Source organism: Labeo rohita, chromosome 5 (assembly GCF_022985175.1).
Source record: "Labeo rohita strain BAU-BD-2019 chromosome 5, IGBB_LRoh.1.0, whole genome shotgun sequence".
NCBI lineage: Eukaryota > Metazoa > Chordata > Actinopteri > Cypriniformes > Cyprinidae > Labeo > Labeo rohita.
The window spans coordinates 41,899,907-41,921,758 of NC_066873.1; the positions used below are offsets into that span (position 1 = coordinate 41,899,907).

The 21,852-nt window shown below is 30.7% G+C and overlaps 1 protein-coding gene across 1 annotated transcript; it reads right to left on the reverse strand.

The window, feature by feature from the left end:
- Positions 1-1,280: 1,280 nt before the first annotated feature.
- lmbrd2a (LMBR1 domain containing 2a) lies at positions 1,281-17,633 on the reverse strand. The gene is made up of 18 exons (XM_051109264.1): positions 17,477-17,633; positions 16,447-16,686; positions 13,527-13,630; positions 13,259-13,357; positions 12,805-12,972; positions 12,490-12,700; positions 12,326-12,400; positions 12,134-12,247; positions 10,914-11,097; positions 8,937-9,118; positions 7,606-7,739; positions 7,403-7,508; positions 5,623-5,720; positions 5,418-5,521; positions 5,002-5,048; positions 4,788-4,896; positions 4,259-4,358; positions 1,281-2,217 (listed from the first exon to the last, which is right to left on the reverse strand). Exons 2-18 carry the CDS (start codon positions 16,618-16,620, stop codon positions 2,154-2,156), a joined length of 2,073 nt encoding a protein of 690 aa, XP_050965221.1. The 5' UTR covers positions 16,621-16,686; positions 17,477-17,633; the 3' UTR covers positions 1,281-2,153.
- Between the last annotated feature and the right edge of the window lie 4,219 nt (positions 17,634-21,852).

The following is a 21,852-nucleotide window of genomic DNA, read 5'->3' on the forward strand; positions in this document are numbered from 1 at the left end:
AAAAAGTTTGTGCTTTAGATAAATACACCTTGTGTAGATAAACTTTTTTTTTAATAACAAATATTATTTACTTGACCATGAAACCAACAGTTACAGTTTTTGAAAAGTTTTTGAACAGTAAGATTTTTAATATTTTTTTAAGGTCTCTTCTTCTCATCAAGCTTGCATTTATTTGACCCAAAGTACAGCAAAAACAGTAACATTTTGAAATATTTTTACTATTTTTATACTGTTTTTAATTTGAATATATTTTAATATGTAATTTATTCCTGTGATCAAAGCTAAATTTTAGCATCATTACCCATCTACTTCAAATGTTGATTACTGTATATATACATATATATACAGGTGCATCTCAATAAATTAGTCGTTAAAAAGTTTTTAAAAATTATTTATTTCAGTAATTCAACTAAAATTATATATATATATATATATATATATATATATATATAATTTTTTGTCTTTCTTTTTTCTATAATAGGAAATTAATAATAGTAAATAAAATAATTCTATAATAGAAATTAATACATTTTTTTAGCAATGCTACTTTAAACTGATCAAAAGTAATGATAAAGACAGCTGTTTTCAACAATAATAATAAATGTTTTTTGAGCATTATGATATGATATGATATTAGAATGATTTTTGAAGGATCATGTGACTGGAGTAATGATGCAAAAATTCAGCTTTGAAATCACAGGAAAAAAAAATACATTTTAAAATATATTCAAATAGAAAGTTTTTTTTTAAATAGCAAAAATATTACAAAATTGCACTGTTTTTGCTGTACTTTGGATCAAATAAATACAGGCTTGGTGAGCAGAAGAGACTTCTTTAAAAAACATTAAAAATCCTACTGTTCAAAAACTTTTGACCTTAAGTTGACATTTTTAAACATGCTTTTCAAAAGACATAAGAGTTTTGATAACAGTACAGATTTTGAATAGTTAAATGTATGTATTACTAGATTAACCTATTTGGTGGAATGGCCCATAGATGTTTACTGCCTTGCCCTCTCTCTGCACATTTTAAAATACTTTAAAACTTTAAATACTGTTCTCTGTTAATTCAGCCTATATTCTTGATTGAGTAATTCCTTGTCTTTCCTGAATTAATTTTACACATGAAATAAGAACATGTTAACCTGTATTCTTTTTCTTCAGTTCAAACTCTGTTATGGTTGGTGTGAACAGCCAAATCTGTCACTAAGTAGCATTAAAATCTTAAAACATTTCTTTTTTTGGTCTCACTCAGTTGTACACAATTTTACAGAAATGTAATTAAGATCTCTGGAATTTTTATTTGAGGTATTGAGGAAAATAAACGAGAACACAAAACAGAAGAAAAACAGCTGCTTATACAGATTTGTGTGTCAGCTTCCAAAAAAAAAAAAAAAAAAAAAAAAAAAAAAAAAAAAAAAAAAAACAAATCATCCTTCAACATGTCAGTAGCACTGAGAAGTTATTTAATATTAATTCAGAGACATTCATAATAAATATAACATAAATGTAAAAGTAAAACAGTTTTCATATTATATGCATTCAGGCATCTTTCGCTGTTTGATCGAAAAGATTTGTTTACAGTACAAAACAAAAGCTGGATATCCAAAATGAGACCAGAATCATCTCACCTGTAACTTTAAGGTGTGATGTATTAAATAATAAATGGTTAAACAAAATGGTCTAACAAAAGTATTTCCTGTAGGTCATTTACTCGTCTTGAGAGTGAAAGGTCAAAGCAGGGCACACAGATCAGGACCCAGTGAGACCTCATGCATCTGGGTGACCCAAAAAAAAAATCCCTTGTTCATGTATTCAGTAAATATAATCTTTAAGAAATCTTCAAATTAGGCTTCTAATTAAAATATGACCATTTTATTTCCCTTTTCAGCCACATGATAATGATCCTCTACATGAAAACCATCCGTCGCTGCTCTAAAGATGCAGCGCCTTCAGTGATCTACAGCTGTGTTTGAAGCTTTTGCTGTTTTGACTTCATCTGTAAGTAAAGGGGCAATGGAAGTAAAGGACAAAACACACACAAAACACTTTACAGAAAGACAGAAGCGTTAAAGCTGCAGTCCCTCACTGGACACTTCAGGAAGAGTGTGAAGATTAAAAAGTGCAAACAGTTTCCCTTCATAGTTCCTGTTTTCAAACATCATCAAAGATGCGTGTACGAGATGCAGAGGTCGAGAGGTAATGTCCTCCAGCGTACCTGCAGAAACACAAGTCCATTAACTTCAGTGGAAACTCTGAAAATGGCAAACTTATTCCAGGGTTTCTGTTGGTCTTAAAAAGTCTTAAGTTGCCGTTCCACAAATTAAGGCATTACTAGGTCTTAAATTAGAGCAGAAAGTCTTAAATGTATAAAGTCATAGCATTAAAGGTTGCATTCATTGCAAAAAAATAAATATACACTACCAGTAAGAATTTTAATGGTTTAAAGAGAAGTCTCTTCAGCAAAAACAGTAACATTTTGAAATATTTGTACTATTTAAAATTATTTTTTATTTTAATATATATAAAAAAAATGTAATTTATTTCCGTGATTTCAAAGCTTAATTTTTAGCATCATTACTCCAGTCACATGATCCTTCAGAAATCATTCTAATATTCTGATTTGCTTTAAAAAAATATATATTAATATATTAAAAATATATTATTGTTGAAAACATAGTGGTATAGTGTACAATGTTACAAAAGTTTTTTATTTCAGATAAATGCTGATCTTTGGATCTTTCTATTCATCAAAGAATCCTGTAATATGTACTCAAATATGTACTCAACTGTTTTAAATATTGTTAATAATAATAATAATAAATGTTTCATGAACAGCAAATCAGCATATTAGAATGGTTTTTGAAGGATCATGTGACACTGAAGTCTGCAGTATTGATGCTGAAAATTCCACTTTGATCACATGAATAAATTACATTTTAAAATATGTTCAAATAGAAAACATTTATTTTAAATAAAAAAAAAAAATTAAAATTTTTACTGTTTTGCTGTACTTTGGATCAAATAAATGCAGGTTTGGTGAGCAGAAGAGACTTCTTTAAAAAACATAAAAAAAACTTTTGACTGGTAGTGTATTTGTCAGTATTTTTGTCTTCTGAACATCTTAAAATCAAGATACATTTACTTGAAATGCAAAATGAAGATATGAATTGTTTTTTTGAACAAAATTAAGTGAGTTATTCTTAAAACAAATATCTGTCAACTGGCCATAACTTGTTTTCCATTTGATTCAAAGGAGAAGTCCACTTCCAAAACAAAGATTCACAGATAATGTACTCACCCCATTGTCATCCAAGATGTTCACGTCTTTCTTTCTTCAGTCGTAAAGAAATTGTTTTTTTGAGGAAAACATTTCAGCATTTTTTCTTCATATTATGGACTGATATGGTGCCCCGATTTTGAACGTCCAAAATGCAGTTTAAATGCGGCTTCAAACGCTCTCAAATGGGGTTGTAAACAATCCCAGTCGAGGAAGAAGGGTCTTAACTAGCGAAAACAATTGGTTATTTTCATTAAAAAGATACAATTTAAATATTTTTATTCTCAAATGCTCGTCTTGTCTTGCTCTCCATGAACTCTGTGTATTCTGGCTCAAGACAGTTAGGGTATGTCGAAAAACTGCAATCGTAACCGGAACAAAAACAGTCCAGGCAGAGTAAGACAAGACGAGCATTTGACATTAAAAAGTATAACCAATCGTTTCGCTAGATAAGACCCTTCATCCTCAGCTGGGATTGTTTACAACCGCATTTGGGATCGTTTGAAGCCGCATTTAAACTGCATTTTGGAAGTTCAAAATCGAGGCACCATATCAGTCCATTATATGAAGAAAAATGCTCAAAAAACATAATTTCTTTAAGACTGAAGAAAGAAAGACATGAACATCTTGGATGACAATGGGGTGGGTACATTATATGTGAATCTTTGCTTTGGAAGTGGACTTTTCCTTTAAGTTGAGCCCACTGGCAGATATTTAAACTTTTTTTTTTTTTTTAGTCATAAATTCACTTTATTTTTATAAATTTTTCAAAAAAACAAAAAAAAAACAAGACTTCTTATGTCATTGTTGGATCTATTTTTTTTTTTTATAATTTCTTTGTATACCATGCATCATCTAAGCAATAAAGTATTTAGAGTGACAGCATACAAATGCATGAGAAAAACATTATTTATGAGTTCTGGTTCGCTTTTCATAGCTGAAAGTAATGCATTCATTTTATAGATATAATAATACAGACCTCCTGTTATCTGTTTCCAGCGGTTCTTCTCCAGTGAAGTCTAATGGTTCTACGTCCTGAAGTAACTCAGCTTTGTCGCTTCGATCTCTACGGGACTGAGCTGCACACACACAAATCACATTATTTATATAGTGCTTTATAAAAAATTTCAAAGCAGATTCACATTACTAAACCATAAACATAACACTGTTAATATTGTAAAATTAATAAATTATTAAAAAAAAAAAATTGCAGCTCTATAGATGTTTCAAAAGTTTTAATTTAATTAGCTCTAGTGAAGACAACAGAGTCAATATTCAGTCAGTTCAGTGTTGATTCAATTCAGTTCAGTAACAATCTCAATGTTGCAAAGCTGGTGTCACTATTTAGCTCACTTCAGTTCACAGTTTTGCTCTCATTCATCAGTGTCAGTGCAGTTAATTAAATACATAAATCAATACTATTAGCTGTCTTTTAACTCAATGTTCTTGACTGTTTTTGCTCAAAGCATTTTGCAGAAGTGTTCTGTGACCATGCAAATCCTCCTCACCTCTGCCAGTGTCTGTGCCGGGGCCGTCCGTCTCCTTCAGCTCAGAGTACGTGCTTCTGTTCCTCCCGCCATACCGTTCTCTCTGTTCACTATAGCGTTCCCTCCATTCCTTACAAAGACGTGATGAACAGGTTTCAGACAGGCAGCAGTGATCACATACATGTATCTATTCTCATCAATAATTTTAAGGCAGTTTAGCCAGAAACAAACTCACTCTTCGTCTGCCCTCACCATCCTCTGTTCTCTGGCGTTTTCTTCTTTCTGAACACAAAAGCAAGATGAACATGTGATGTAGCACCTTTTAAAGACACAACAAAATAGCCTGACATGCAAACTAGTATATAAACCTTACTTAAAAAAAAAAAAACATTAAAAATCGTACTTATTCTGAACTTTTAAACAGCAGTAAATATGTTAACATTTACAGTCTTTCATAGGAATATTGCAATTAGATCAAATAATTAAAAAAAAAAAAAAAAACATTTATTGTCATTTTAAATGAATATCTGCTAAAATGATCTGAACTATGATTAGGAATGCATTAACATGGATGAACAAGTCCAATTTTGAATTCACTGGTCTTTAAATGGGCAACTTTTGAGTGTTTGAATAAAGGGCTGTTGTCTGTACCTCTCCGGATGAGTTCCCTTCCCTCGTCCACCAGGTCAGAGGTCAGATCATTCTCACCCATGAACTGCTGAAAGCCCAGTAAATTCAGACAGCGTGTGCCCAGACTAGAAAGAACAAGAACAAATAGCTAACAGTTGTCCAACAACAGTCTCTATCATATTTAAAAGCCAAATATGCAAGAACCTGTGTTGGAGTGAAATCTTACCTGAAGTAAGTTGCAATGCAGAGCAAAACAACGAGCATAGGATAATAAATATAGAATCCATTCGCGATGAAAGACAGGACCTGCATGGATCCCATTATCTAACAGAGAGACAGAGAGAGATTGAGAATTGAGCTGAACTGAAGCAACACTGAAATGACTTGAACTGAATAATGATATTTTTATTATATAAAATTAAGCATCATCACAAATTAATGCTGTGAGTTTAATTTGCTTCTGTGTGGCCAAATTCATTATCAAAAAGATTTTTTAGACTTGCAAGACATGGATATTTTAATAGCATCACATGGTATCAAAAAACTTTGAGAATTTAAAACACAAATTAAAAAAAAAAAAATTCACAGAAGTTACCATATTGCATTTTTAGTAAATTCAATAGTTTTTTTGAAATGTAGTAAAATAGATAAAATATTGCTTTTTGTTACACTGATACATTTAAATAAATATAAAAATTATATTATTTATACAATTATAAATAATATAAGTTATGCACTTATAACTGATTTCAAAAGAGTTTTGAATAAAAGTACGAAAAATATGTATGTTGTTTACTATGTCATGTTGTTTATATGGTTTTTATTGTTGAATTCTGATTAATTTGGTAAAATGGTACATATGTACAATACCAGTAAAAGGTTTTGACAGTAAGATTTTTAATGGTTTTTAAATAAGTCTCTTCTGCTCACCAAGCTTGCATTTATTTGATCCAAAATATAGCAAAAGCAGTAATATTGTGAAATATTTTTACTATTTCAAATAACAGCTTTCTATTTGAATATATTTTAAAATGTAATTTATTACTGTGATCAAAGCTAAATTTCAGCATCATTACTCCAGTCTTCAGTGTCACATGATCCTACAGAAATCCTTCTAATATGCTGATCAAGAAACATTTTGTATTATTATTATTATTATTATTATTAATATCAGTATTTAAAACAGTTGAGTAAATTTTTGCAGGATTCTTTGAATAGAAAGATCCAAAGATCAGCATTTATCTGAAATAAAAAGCTTTTCTAACATTATACACTATACCCTTCAAAAGCTTGGAGTCAGTATCATTTTTTATAAATTAAATTACTACTTTTATTTAGCAAGGACGCTTTAAATTCCAAAGTGATGATAAAGACATTTATAAAGTTACAAAAGATTTCTATTTCAGATAAATGCTGTGCTTCTGAACTTTCTATTCATCAAAGATTCCTGAAACAATTCTACTCGGCTGTTTTCAACATAATAAAGATTAATGTTTTTTGAGCAGCAAATCAGAATATTAGAATGATTTCTGAAGGATCATGTGACTGGAGTAATGATGCTAAAAATTCAGCTTCGAAATCACAGAAATAAATTACATTTTAAAATATATTCAAATTGAAAACAGTTATTTTAAATAGTAAAAATATTTCAATTTTACTTTTTTTAAACTTCACTTTTGACTGGTAGTCTAAATTTTAGATTTTAATTTTTAGAATTTTTTTTTACTTTAAATTTACAAGTTAGGAAATTAAAAAAAAATAAATAAATAAATAAAATCACCTTCAATTAAATTTACCTGTAGATGAAGGTTTTAATCACAGGTTAGTATTCTAATCTTTGTTCATCTTTTTAAAATTAATTGGTGCAACACAGATCAAATTTTAAAAAAATTCTAGATTAGCTCTAAAAACTTTGCTTAATAAAACCCTTTATGGTGCATTACTTACTGAGGCTAATTTTATAGATTCGTGATCATATTTATCTGTGAGAGTGGTATGTGACTCACTGAGTTGTACGCTGTCGGCTCTCTCTTCTGATGGGAGATGGTGGAATCCATGTGAATCACACCCAGAAAGTTCAGACACAGCGGAGGGGTCAAACGGCAAAACAACCTGCATAGCAATCAGAATTATATGCAGAATACTGATACAGCAGCTAATCAAAACAACCCACAGATGACTTTTATAACAGTCTCATGGTGTTTCATACATGCCGCTGAACTGCAGGCTGTAGGCGTCCGTCTGGTGGTGAGGGGCCAGGTAATAGTAGTTAAAGACTCGGATACGGAACACAGTGGAGTAGACGCAGTAACACAAGAAAAATATGGTGACAAAACACGCCATCTAGTGACAAAAGAACAATATACAGGTTTCAGTATTGCAACCTCTCCAACCATTTTTTACCACTGATTTCCAGTAGTCATGTCGTTTACATGTTTTTTTTATTGTTGAATTCTGTTTCTGATTCACTTGGTAAAATGATGCATAAATAGTATATATGTACACTACCAGTCAGAAGTTTTTGAACAGTAAGATTTTTATTGTTTTTTATAGAGGTCTCTTCTGCTTACCAAGCCTGCATTTATTTGATCCAAAGTACAGCAATAACAGTATAATCTTGAGATATTTTTACTATTTAAAATAAATGTTTTCTATTTGAATATATTTTAAAATGTAATTTATTCCTGTGATTTCAATGCTGAATTTTTAGCATCATTACTCTAGTCATGACCCTTCAGAAATCATTCTAATATTTTGATTTGCCATTAAAAAAACATTTATTTTTATTAAGTTGAAAACAGCTGAGCAGAATTGTTTCAGGTTTCTTTGCTGAATAGAAAGTTCAGAAAAACAGCATTTAACTAAAATAGAAATCTTTTATCACATTATAAATGTCTTTATTTTCACTTTTGCTCAATTTAATTATTATTAATGACTCCAAGCTTTTTAATGGCATAGTGTATATGGTTAAAAAAGCTTTTTATTTCAGATGAATGCTGATCTTTGGATCTTTCTGTACAAAGAATCCTGAAAGAAATTGCACCGATGTTAACAACGTTAAAAAATTAACATTGTTAACTCAACTGTTTTAAATATTGATAATAATAACAATAATAAACTGTTTCGTGAACAGAAAATCAGCATATTAGAAAGATTTCTGAAGGATCCTGTGACTGGAGTAATGATGCTGAAAATTTTGATTTGATCACAAGAATAAATTACATTTTAAAATGTATTCAAATAGAAAACAGTTTATCTAAGTGTATTGTAACTGTCACTATTCAGGTAAACTACAACATAAATAAACAAATAAATAAATTAATTAATTAATTAACAAACAATCCCACTGTCATAGGGTCAAAAAGGCTTTTTATCTAAGAAAAATTATGCAAAGTATGGTTTTATGGCCAGTCAATTTTCATTTTGGTGTTAATTTTGTACCCTGGCTTCAGCTCTTAGCTATGTTGGTGTCAGTATGCCGTTTTCTGATTGGCCATTTCAAATATATGTATGTAATTGTGCCTTTGTTTTTTTTCTCACCTCTATGTAAACGTAGTTGTAGTCTCTCTCTGCGAGCTGAATGAAGACAGCGAAGAGAGACAGAACGGGCTGTGTGCTGAAGAAGGTGCATTCAGACCAGACCACGGCTGCAGAAAACATGCACAAAACCACAGCCAGCACGCGATAACACCACCGGCGAAAAACGCACTCCCAGTACCACTCTACAGGACAGAGAGAGATGCATGAGTTTACTTCCTATTCAAACTGCTTATTTACATTCATTAACATGTTTTACTTCAGGTTAGTAATTTGAACAAACCCCTAATGCTAAATATACTGTAAACTCTGCAAAATCTGTGCTTCAGACATTAATGACACCTCAAATTGTCTGACTTGTTGAGACACTGGATGACAAAACAGGCAAAAATCCCACAGATGTCCATCCAGACATGGTCTTGTTACTGGGAGATAGCAAGGTCCACAGCTTGAACATTGGAAAAAAAAGCGTAATGGCCAACTTGAGCCTTGATAACCAATCATATCACAGCCTTGATGTCACTGTATTCTGTCACTGTGCGACAGTCAATGGAAGTATTCAATTTTATTCTCATAGTATTCCGACTTTATTCTCATAGTATTCTGACTTTATTCTCGAAATATTTCAAGTGTATTCTCATAATATTTCGACTTTATTCTCATAGTATAACCAACTTTATTCTTGTAGTACTCCGATTTTATTCTCGTAATATTCCGACTTTATTTTCGTGGTATTTTGGCATTATTCTCATAGTATTTAAAGTTTATTCTCATAATATTTCGACTTTATTCTCGTAATAATTCAAGTTTATTCTCGTAGCATTCCGACTTTATTCTCGTAGTATTTTAAGTGTATTCTTGTAGTATTTCGACTTTATTCTCGTAATATTCCGACTTTATTCTCATAGTATTCAGACTTTATTCTTATAGTATTCCGACTTTATTCTCGTAGTATTTTAAGTGTATTCTCGTAATATTTCGCCTTTATTCTCATAGTATTCCGACTTTATTTTCATAGTATTCCAACTTTATTCTCGTAATATTTCAAGTTTTATTATCGTAGCATTCCGACTTTATTCTCATAGTATTCCGACTTTATTCTCGTAGCATTCCGACTTTATTCTCGTAGCATTCCGACTTTATTCTCGTAGTACTCCGACTTTATTCTCGTAATATTTCAAGTTTTTTCTCGTAGCATTCCGACTTTATTCTCGTAGTATTCCGACTTTATTCTCGTAGTACTCCGACTTTATTCTCGTAGTACTCCGACTTTATTCTCGTAGTACTCCGACTTTATTCTCGTAATATTTCAAGTTTATTCTCGTAGCATTCCGACTTTACTCTCGTAGTATTTTAAGTGTATTCTCGTAATATTTCGACTTTATTCTCGTAGTATTTTGACTCTTTTCTCGTAATATCTCGACTTTATTCTTGACTCTTGACCAACTTCTTCTTTTTGTACTGTAAGGTCATGGGCCGGTGAGATTAGTCGTGTGTGTGCTGAAATTAAGCAACCATTCCAGAGTCTTTTCAAAGCGGTGTGACATTTGATGATAAAACTACTGATATTTTTTGTAAGTATTCAGCAAAAAAACGTTCCACAAACACTGCAATCTTGTTAGACTTGTGTGTTTTTGTGCAACTTTGTGAAAGCAAGCTGCTGACACCACCCAAGTGAAGTATGCGTTAAAGAAAAGATTGAGCAAGATTGTTTGATCGAATAGGCCTTATAGGCAGGTTCCAGTTAGCCCTGCAGCACAAATATACAACAATGCTTTCCTATTTTCTATTATGTGTACAAAATAACATAAAAGACAAAAGTGGGTTTGAATGGGTGAATGGGAATGCATTGTTTTGAAATATTCTTTGTTGACGTGCTCATTGTGAATGGACCCTCATGCTTTAAAGGTATTATTGTTGCAAGATCAGAAAGGTATTTTCGCCTATGAAAGGAGTGAATGTATTCACAGGTTTTCTCACCCACGGTGGGTGTGTACAGGTACTTGCTGATCCATCCAGACGGTTCTGCAGAGGGGAAGCTGTGAACGAACTGGTGGGTGGAGCTTGTTTCATTTTTGGCCACGTCCTCTAAGTGAAAAGCCTCGTCCAATAGAATCTGCCACTGAACTTGAGTACGGTTATGCCTCTGAACAGCATAGATCACCTGACAGAAGATATTAATACGATGCAATTACCATACATATCAATCATTATATATATTTTATTATAAATAATTATTTTTTAAAAATGATATTAAATATATAAATCCATTATTTATATGAAATTATATTAATATAATAATTACATATTATATTTATATTAAAGGGTTGGTTCACCCAAAAATGAAAATTCTGTCAGTAATTACACACTCTCATGTCATTTCACTACACTACCAGTCAAAATTTTTGAATGGTAAGATTTTTAATGTTTTTAAACGAAGTCACTTTTGCTCACCAAGCCTGCATTTATTTTATCCAAAGTACAGCAAAAACAGTACAACTATTTTCTATTGGAATATATTTAAAAATTAATTTATTCCTGTGATTTCAAAGCTGATTTTTTAGCATCATGATCCTTCAGAAAACATTCTTATATTCTGTTTTGCTGTTAATTTTTTTTTTATTATTATTATTATGTTGTAGTAATAATAATAATAATAATAATAATAATGATAATAATAAAAATTATACTGACTCCAAGCTTTTAAATGTTATAGTGTATAATGTTAAAAAAAAGCTTATTTCAGGTAAATGCTTATCTTTGGATTTTTCTATTCATTAAAGAATGTACTCAACTGTTTTAAATATTGGTGATTATAATTTTAAAAAAAAATTCTTGAGCAGCAAATCAGGATCATGTGACACTTAAGACTGGAGTAGTGATGCTGAAAATTTAACTGATCACAGGAATAAATTATTAAAATTATAATTTGTGTTTTTAAAGATGAACAAAGGTCTTACGAGTTTGGAACGACATGAGGGTGAGCAATTAATGACAGAATTTTCATTTTTGGGTGAACTACCCTATTAAAATTATAATAGATTTTCAAAATAATATTTGATTATATTTTTAAATTGTATTAAAATTAAATTACATTTAAAATTGCTAAATTAAGAAAAATATATATATAATTTCAACATAAGTCATAAGTGAATTTCCTTAATATTATATATTCTCTAAAGCTGCAGTGATTGTATTACCTGTTTATGTAATTTGACTAAACTCTTTTTGCTAGGATAAGGGTTTCCTTTGTCATCGAAGTCCTCATAATCGTCCATGTTCCTGCCCATCTTTTTTTGGTATTCTACAGGACACTGAAAAAGACATGAAGGTGTTAATGCACCATATTTTCACATGCACAGTCAGCAGGATGTAGATTATATTAAACTTACCTTATTCAAAATAGTGTCAATGCATTTGCGTAATGGATGATTGTATTTGATCGTCTCATTGACTGTTCTGACATCCTGTGAAAGTGTGAACACTTAAGTAAGTATGCACTTATTTTTTTAATAAGACAATGCATGAACTTTGACCAAAGAATGGATGATCTCACCTCCATGACGTCTTCCAGGTTTTCCTCGGCATCTGCTTTTTCCGTCATCAGTTTTGCTGCTTTAAAGTACGTCTTTGCCAGCAGCTGCCCGTGGCACGATGCTCTCCAAAAGGAGCGTGGGATTTCAACCAGGCCGTATCCTAACAACAACACCAGCAGAAACAACCCCCAGGTGTTGGCGGCGGTAATGCCGATCGTCCGTAAGTCAGACCTTAAAACAAGTTTGAGTAAAAAAAAAGTTAGATGTGCACTAGTCTACAAATGAAAGTAGTGTTGTGATTGGCTAAAGGGGAAAGATGAGGGCAGGACACTGACCAGGTGAGATGCCATTTTGGATTGACGGCGACGTAGATGAGCAGGGAGCAGAAGATAAGCAGGTATGTGCCATAATAAATGGCATTTTCTATCAGAGCCGTTTTTACCTTTCCGGAGATAGAGAAACCTCCTGAACGTGCATACGACTGCATGAAGGGAATCAAAAGCCTGTGCATATGGAAACAAGACATTTTCAAATCAATTATACTTCAGTAAAAGCAAACACTCTCATTGAATTGGTAATTATAAAAAAGTGCCGTAAAACAGAAACGATTTTGTCAATTTTGTTCAGCCTCGTTTTCATCCCATTAAATTAAATATGGTGTCTAACCTGGTCTGTTGTGGCTAAAAACATAATTTAACAATATCAGAGATCATGGTAGGTCTGTCAACAGCACCCTACTCTTGCTCCTAATTGTGAAGAACCAGGGGAATGACATAATTTCACTCGCACCATGTCAGGAACTGTGACGTCCAGTAAACCACCCTCCAAAACACAGGCAGAATCCCATCTGGGATGTAACTCCAAGGCTTATGGCAAGTCTTTAGGACCCTGTAATCGGAAGAAGGTGGAATGATGGTGAAAAGTTAATGTATAACCATATTAACTGTGTTAACTCAACATAGAAGTTTTAGCACTATTTGTACAACAGTGTTTAAACACACTTCATGGCTTTAGTTCGTGCTAGTGCTGTTCATTTGACCAAAGCAAACGTGTTTACCTTTGTGTTGGAAGTACTGAGGAGTTGGAGGAATTATCGCTCTTCAAAGTGTCGCTCGCCACCAGGTGGGCCTTATTATCAGTCTTACACTGGTTATATATGGTCTGTGGAAGCAACACATCACAGGGATTAAGAATAAGAAAGAAAAATCAAACTGCTTTTACATCTTATTTGTGTTTAGATAGCGCTTCCTTTCCCCCGCAGCAAATGTTCTGGGTTGCATGCTTGCCATCTGTTGATCATGGCAGTCACGAATACAGTAAATGGCTCTAGATAACAGCATATGTTAAATGCCCTAATTATAAATGCAAACATTATTGCCTAGTTTTATTCTACTACTCATTTACACAGAGTTTTTGCAGGTTTTATGAAGGCTATTTTATTCATTTTGGACTTTAAGAACTTTGAAGACCAAGAAATGACAATTAAATGAATACAATTTATGGAACATAATTTGTCAATATGTTCTCTAAATGTTGTCTTGTATTGGCAAAGCTTCATAGTTTTGAAAATACATCTTCCAAAAGATCTCCATTACTTTTTAATACATTTAGCCAAAAAATGGCTTTAATAACTCTGCTCCCAACCACTAGAATAAGGAAATCTGATCAAAATGAAGTGGATTTATATGGAAGCCTGTTACCGCCACTGAATAAAAATAAAAAAGGTTATTGCAACTTTTTATCTCACAATTCTGACTTTTTTTCCTCTGAGTTGCATGACACAAACTCACAATTCTGAGAAATGAAGTATAAACTCGCAACTGCGAGTTATAAAGTCAAAATTGCAAGAAAAAAAGTCAATTTTGAGATATAAACCCGCAATTCTAACATCATTTCTATAAAAGTCAGAATTGTGACTTTATAACTCATAATTGTGAGTTTATATTTTGCAATTCTGAGAAACAAAGTCAAACTGTGACTATATCATGCAATTCTGACTTTATTTCTCAGAATTGTGGCTTTATTTCAGAGAAACACACAGAATTGTGAGCAATTCTGACTTCATAACTCACAATTTTGAGTTTATATCATGCAAATCTGACTTTATTTCTTGGAATTGTGAGTTTATATTTCACAATTCAGACTTTATAACTCAATTGCAAGTTTATATCCTGTAATTCTGAGAAAAAAAAAGTCAAAATTGCAAGTTTAAGTCTTGCAATTCTGACTTTATAACTTGCAATTGTCAGTTTATATCTTACAATTCTGAGAAAAATAGTCAGAATTTGATTTTATATCTTGCAATTCTGACTTTATAACTCGCAATTGAGAGTTTATATCATGCAATTCTGACTATTTCTCAGAATTGGGAGTTTATATCTCACAAAGTCAGAATTGCGAGTTTATATCTTGCAATTCTGATTTTATAATTCACAACTGCAACTTTATATCATGCAATTCTGACTTTTTTCATAGAATTGTGAGTTTATATCTCACAGTTCAGACTTTATAACTCAATTGCAAGTTTATATCTTGCAATTCGTTGAAAAAAAGTCTAAATTCCAAGTTTATCTCACAGTTCTGACTTTATAACTTGCAATTGTGCGTTTATATTGCGCAATTCTGAGAGAAAAAAGTTGGAATTGCGAGTTTACATCTCAGAATTCTGACTATAACTCACAATTGCGAGTTTATATCTCACATTTCTGAGAAAAAATAGAGAATTGTGAGTTTATATCTTGCAATTCTGACTTTATAACTCACAATTGTGAGCATACATCACACAATTCTGACTTTATTTCTCAGAATTGCGAGTTAAATTCTCACAATTATGAGGAAAAAAAAAAATAATGTGAGATTTAAAAAGTTACAATTACCTTTTTAATGTTTTTATTCAGTGGTGGAAACGGGCTAATGTAGATTTATGATCAAAACGAGAATAATATCAGAAAAACCTAATTAATTCAAAAGGAAATAAGTTTTGATACGCCAAATGGCAGATATTTGTTCTTGTTTTAAACAACAACAACAAAAAAAAAAATCATAATTTTGTTCAGTTTCTCAGAAAACAAGACGTCATATCTTCAGTTTGCATCTCAAGTAAATGTACAGTACAAAACAAAAATACTGAGGAAGTTGTTCATTTTTATTGCAGTTCATGCAAACTTTAATGCCATAACTTTATGAATTTAAGACTTTCTGCTTGGATCTAAGACCTTTTTAAGGCCTTAATTTGACAAATTAAGACTTTTCTTTAGGAAATTTTTTAGTTATTCATAGTTATTGGATGATCATTTTTAATAGAATTTTACAGAAATTGCACCCAAAAATATAATAAATGTATACAGTCAAACCAAAAATTATTCAGACACCAGATATAATTTTTACATATTTTTTTAACTAGTGGGTGCAGGACATTTATGTAAGTGAGGATAGCTGTGACATATTAAAAGAAAAAAATTCTTCATACAGTGGACTAACAGTAAAACTGATAAAAAATTTGGGAACAAAAATTATTCAGCCACAAGTGGTTTTTTTTTTTTTTTTTTTTTTTTTTTTTTTCAATTGCCTATTGTGACCTTTTTACACCACAGACTGAACAAAATTAAGCATTGCTTGGTAACTGGTCACCAAACTATTGATGTATTGTAATATAATCCATTACATAACTTTCTATCAAAGTTATCTGACATTATCAAGATGAATTTGTTCTGAACACAGTTCAAATCTGAGTTCTTGTCATACTTTATTACCATTTTCTAAACTATAGTGAATGAACTGTGATAATGTGAGAAATGTTGAAGGTGTCTGAATACATTTTGGTTTGACTGTATATTAAAAAAAAAAAAAAAAAACAGAAACAGGTTTAGCACACTTAGGCAGGTCAGACCTTCAACCTTTCAGTTACCAGCCCAGATTTTTAACTACTACACCACAACATCTTTAACTATGATCTCCACACATGCAGGGGCTCTCACCGTGCTGACATCCAGTGGGAGGATGAAGACGATGAGGAAGCACAGGAACCAGGCAAGGAGGGTGGCGAACAGGACCATCCGATGCTGCTTGTGAAAATCTCCATATCGGTGCAGCAGGAAGAGTGCGAGGAAGAACACCACCACCACCTCCAGCGCGAGCGCCACGGCACTCATCCTGACTGCTCTCTGTCTCACATGAAACCCGTCAGACAGGCACGAGACACTCCATCAACATGAGCACTGTTTGGATAGAGCAACTTCGTCAAGATTCGTAATGTACATCTAATATTGACATTAATAACAAGTTCATTGGAGCCAGACTGCCAGGAATGTGTTTACCGATTAATCAAAAAGCATGAATGTCATAAAGAAATTCCCAGGTTAAATCAAAAGAAAGAATATGAAATTATCTTTTGCATTAAGATAAAGCCTATTTTTAATATCACTGTATCATTGTAATGAGAACTGGGGAAAATAAATTAATTTTCTTTTTAGCTAATGAAATATGAGTGAAATGTGATGGCTAAAACTAAATCAAATATATATATAAAAAAATATATAAAATAAAAATATTTGTTAAAAATGTTAGTCATTTTATTTTATAAAGTATATAATATTTAATAATAATAATAAAAGTATCATATGTAATTAAATTGATAAAATAATAATATAAACAATAAACTATCTCTTAAAAATCTTTTAATTAATATTTATACTAAATTGTGAGCTAAACACCAAAATAAAGTAAAAAAAAAATACCGAAAAAAGAAAACTATCTGAAACACAACATAAACTGATGTCAAACTATTTAAATGACTATCGCTGTTCTATCGGTTGATTGAAATTATGTCGTTAAGTTTGTGTATCGAAAAATACCGGTTGCTAAATTTATTTCTTGACACGTAATCATTGCGTAATTAATAGTACAGAGTCAAAGAGGTTCTGTCATCGCTACCGGAGGACTTTTCCGCTACAACTCACCCTCTGACCGTCAGTGAAACATTCTGGAAAGAACTGGACAATAACTTACGAATTCAAACAGACACTCAGGCCGATATCTGAAGAACGAGTGTAGGTCCAACGAGGGAGAACGATCACATCTCGTGATAAAAATTAAGCAGCCAGTGATATTTGTGTACAGAACCTTTTGACGTGACACGTAACTGAGCAGTGATGCACTTCCTGCTCGCGTGATGCATTATGGGAAATGTAGTTTTCCCCCACAAGTTTCCGTTAACCCATTTTATATTATTTTTTAGTAATTTTATGTGCTTTTGTCATTTATATATATATATATATATATATATATATATTTTCTGTTTACATTAAACCATTTTATTGTATTTATTTTTTTGTAGTAGTCGACACTATTTTTGTATTTTTATATATACTTTTAAGTAAAATTTAGTTTAAGTAAAAAAAAAGCATTTAGTATATATATATATATATATATATATGTATTATATATATATATATATATATATATATATATATATATATATATATATTAAAAAGTATATGTATATTAAAAAGTATTTATTTTTATAGGCTATTTCATATTACTGTTTTTTTTTTTTTTTTATTATTTTTTAAAATTTCGTTTTATAAAGTCAAATTTATTGTATTAACATGGAATTTTTTTGTTTAATAATATTTGCATACACTTTTATTTTACATTTCCAGTTTTAATTTGAACTTTTAACTTTTAGTATTTTTGCTGTGTGCTTTTGTCATTTTTTTTGTTTTTCTATTTACATTTAAATAATTTTTATTTCAGTATTTGTTTTAGCTTTTATGTATTTCCAACTTAAACAATTAGATGCCATTGCAACATTTCCCTTTTTTCCTTTTAATAATATTTTGAATAAGCTTTTATTTTTGTTTTGTTTTAATTTTAGCTTAATTTTTAGTAATTTTGTTATGTGCTTCTGTCATTTATTTATTTAATATTACTATTTCCGTTAACCCGTTTTATTTTATTTTATTTTGCTTTATTTTTTGTGTATTTTATATATACTTTTGTTAAGTAAATGTTAAAGTAAAAAAGCATTTAGTATTTATATACTAAAAATATTTAGTATTTATATTTATAGGCTATTTCATATTACTTTTACATTTTACATTGAATTTTTTTTTTTTTATTATTTCATGTTTTTGCTTTAGTTTTATTAACATGAAAACATGGTGATTTAAGGTCCATCTATGCAATAATTTAATTTAGAAAATTAAAAATTACTATCAAAAATAGTCATTAAATTATAAATAATTATTTATATTTCACATTACTGTTTTTACATTTAATTACTATTTAAATAATTGTGTAAAGTACATTTAAATTTAGTAACAGAAACATGTAGCATTTAAAGGTCCCTCAGTTTATTTTAAATTACTGTTTATATTGAATAAAATTGCATTAAAATAGTAATTAAATTATAAATAATGATTGTTCTATTTACATTTAATTACTATTTAATTATTTAAATTATTATTATTATTATTATTTATTTTATTTTTTTTACAATTTTGTGAGGTAAATTTGACTAAAATAAAAATATGATTAAAGTTCCCTCACTTTATTTGTATTTCATATTACTTTGTTTACAGTGAATACAAATATTAGTGACAAAATGTCATCTTTAACCAAAGAAGGTGCAAAGTTAATTTTCTTGACTTGATCTTTGAATTTATATCTCAAGAGTAATTAAAAATGCTCAGCAATTTATGCCTTTCTTTTCATATTTGTGAATGATGAGCAGAGCGTGATGATAGCAGTCAGTCAGAACGCTTTGCAGCAGTGAAATCTTCTAGAAAATCATCCTCTGCTGCTTTGTAGAAGTAACTTGAAGGTCTAGATGTTCAGAAAAGCCCAGGTCGAGAGATCATCTGCCCACAACGAGCCCAGAAACTGAAGGCACACCGCCCGGACCTCCAGCAAACACTGCACCTGACCGATCAGATCCAGACTCAGATTCTCCAGTAATCTCAGACACAGATCCCAGTCCTCCATATAGTCCGTGTTCTCCAGAGAGTCCAGCAGCAAAGAGAGCAGCACATCAGCCGACTGGAGCCAGTCCTGAATGCTCATATTCATAACGTATGTTCAATAAGTCCAGCATGCACTGTGTGAAGCGGAAAGGAAAGAGTCAGCTCAGTGTTTGTGGCAGTTCTCTGCTTGTAACAGGTGTGCGGTTGCTAAAGCCATCTGCTCCTCTCATCCTAAACCCTTTAACCACAGACAGGACTAAGCTCATTGATAATGATGTTGTGGTGAAGTCATCATAATAGCAGCACTTTATTGTTTCTTATTTTTATCTATTTTGCAGTTAGTTTTCACTTAACAAAAAGAACTGAGGATGCATAATGTACATGTATATATGTATGTATATATATATATTTTTTTTGCTTTTGTCATTTTTCTTCGTTTTATTTATTTATTTATTTTAAATATTACTGTTTCACTTTAGTTTTACTTTAGTTTTTATTTACAGTTAGCAAGTTTAGACATGAAAAATGTAAACATGAAAAAATGTTGCTCTTTATTGTTTTATCTTTTAATAAGATAAAACAATATTTTTTTGTACATTTCCAGATTTAATTAGAACTTTTAACTTTTAGTATTTTTGTTAAGTACTGTTTTCTTATTTTTTTTTTAAATGTATTTCTATTTACATTTAAATAATTTTATTTTAGTATTTGTTTTAGTTTTAGTTTTTATGTAATTCCTGCTTGCAATTAGATGCTATTGCAACATTTCCCCCCTTTTTATTAATATTTTGAATAAGCTTTTATTTTTATGTTTAATTTAAAAGTTTAGTCATTTTGTTTTGTGCTTTTGTAATTTTTTTTTTTTTTTTTTTTTTTACATTTTATTTTATTTTATTCTTTGTGGCAATTAACACTATTTTTGGTGTATTTTTATATATAATTTTGTAAAGAAAATTTTAGTTTTAGTAAAAAAAAATCATTTAGTATTTATATATTTATAGGCCATTTCATATTACTGTTTTTTTCTTACATTGAATTATTTTATTATTTTAAATTTAACAAGTCAAAATTAGTTTTATTAACATGGAAACGTGGTGATTAAAGGTCTGAGTTTACACTGATTTACTTTCAAACTAATCTGAATTACATTTTTGTATTAAAAACAGAAACATGTAGTGTTTAAAGGTCTCATTCATTTTTTAATATTACTGCTTTTATTGAAAAATGTTTTAAATATAGCTTACATTTAAATAATTTCAGTATTTGTTTTAGTTTTTATATTTCCAACTTAAATGGTTAGATGCCACTGCAACAGTTAGTTTTAGTAATTTTTTAATGTGCTTTTGTCATTTTTGTTTTTTTTTAATATTGCTATTTAGATTTTTAAACTTTTTTTTACATTTTAGTTATTATTATTATTTAATAATATTTAATATAAAACACATAACACATTTTAATATATAATATAACAAAAAAGTTGAAAAAAGTACTAGTAATAACGATAGATAGATGGTACATTGTGTTCTTTGCCTGATTTAGAAGAAATATCATGCACAGGTTTCATCACTAAGGTTTGGACGCGCATGAGTGATTTGTCCACAGGGTGGCGTTTTTTTTAGCATTTGCTCTTGTCCCAATTGAAAATACGCTGTTATGCATGTCTAATTTTAAATTAATTTGTTTCATGTTCCTGCTCTACAATGACTTTGAAAGCCATTCATCCATTTAGTTGGTTTTGTCTTTCCCACGGCTGGATTTCAGACTCTCTCATGCTGCAATCTGATGAATGACAAAGAAATCAGACGCCTGAGAAGACCTATAAAGTGCTATTGTTACACCAGCAGCCTTTATATTCTCTCCATAATAAACTGCTATTGTTAATCTTGGCTTATTACATGAAATACGTCAAACGGCGTCGTTTAAAAACGAAGGATCAAGCTATTGCGCTCTTGTTCGAGAGGGAAACCTAAAACACGCAGCGCACAAAAGCTGCAGCAAACTGATCCTGATTCTGTGCTTGGCAGCAGCCAGACTGATCACAAAGTCACAGTACTTCATTATAAACTGGTGAAGAACTAACCAAACAATAACCACTGTTAACCCGGCTAGACAGCAGCTTCATTACCTAAAAATTGCGTTGCACTATTTAGACCTTATCAAGGTATGTCTGGTTGCTCTAAAGTGTGACACGTGATTTAATAAAGTATTGTTTTAGTAATATTTATACACTTATTATAGTTTTTAATGACATTTTGAATGATCTTTTTTATATTTTAAGTATATTATAAGTTTTATTAAGTTTTAATTTTAGTTTATTAAGTTGGCTTGAGAAACCCAGCTTACTGATATGCTATTTTCTTCTGAGACTAAATCTGTCGACACTAACTCCTCCTAGAGTTTTAACTCTACAAACTCCAAACT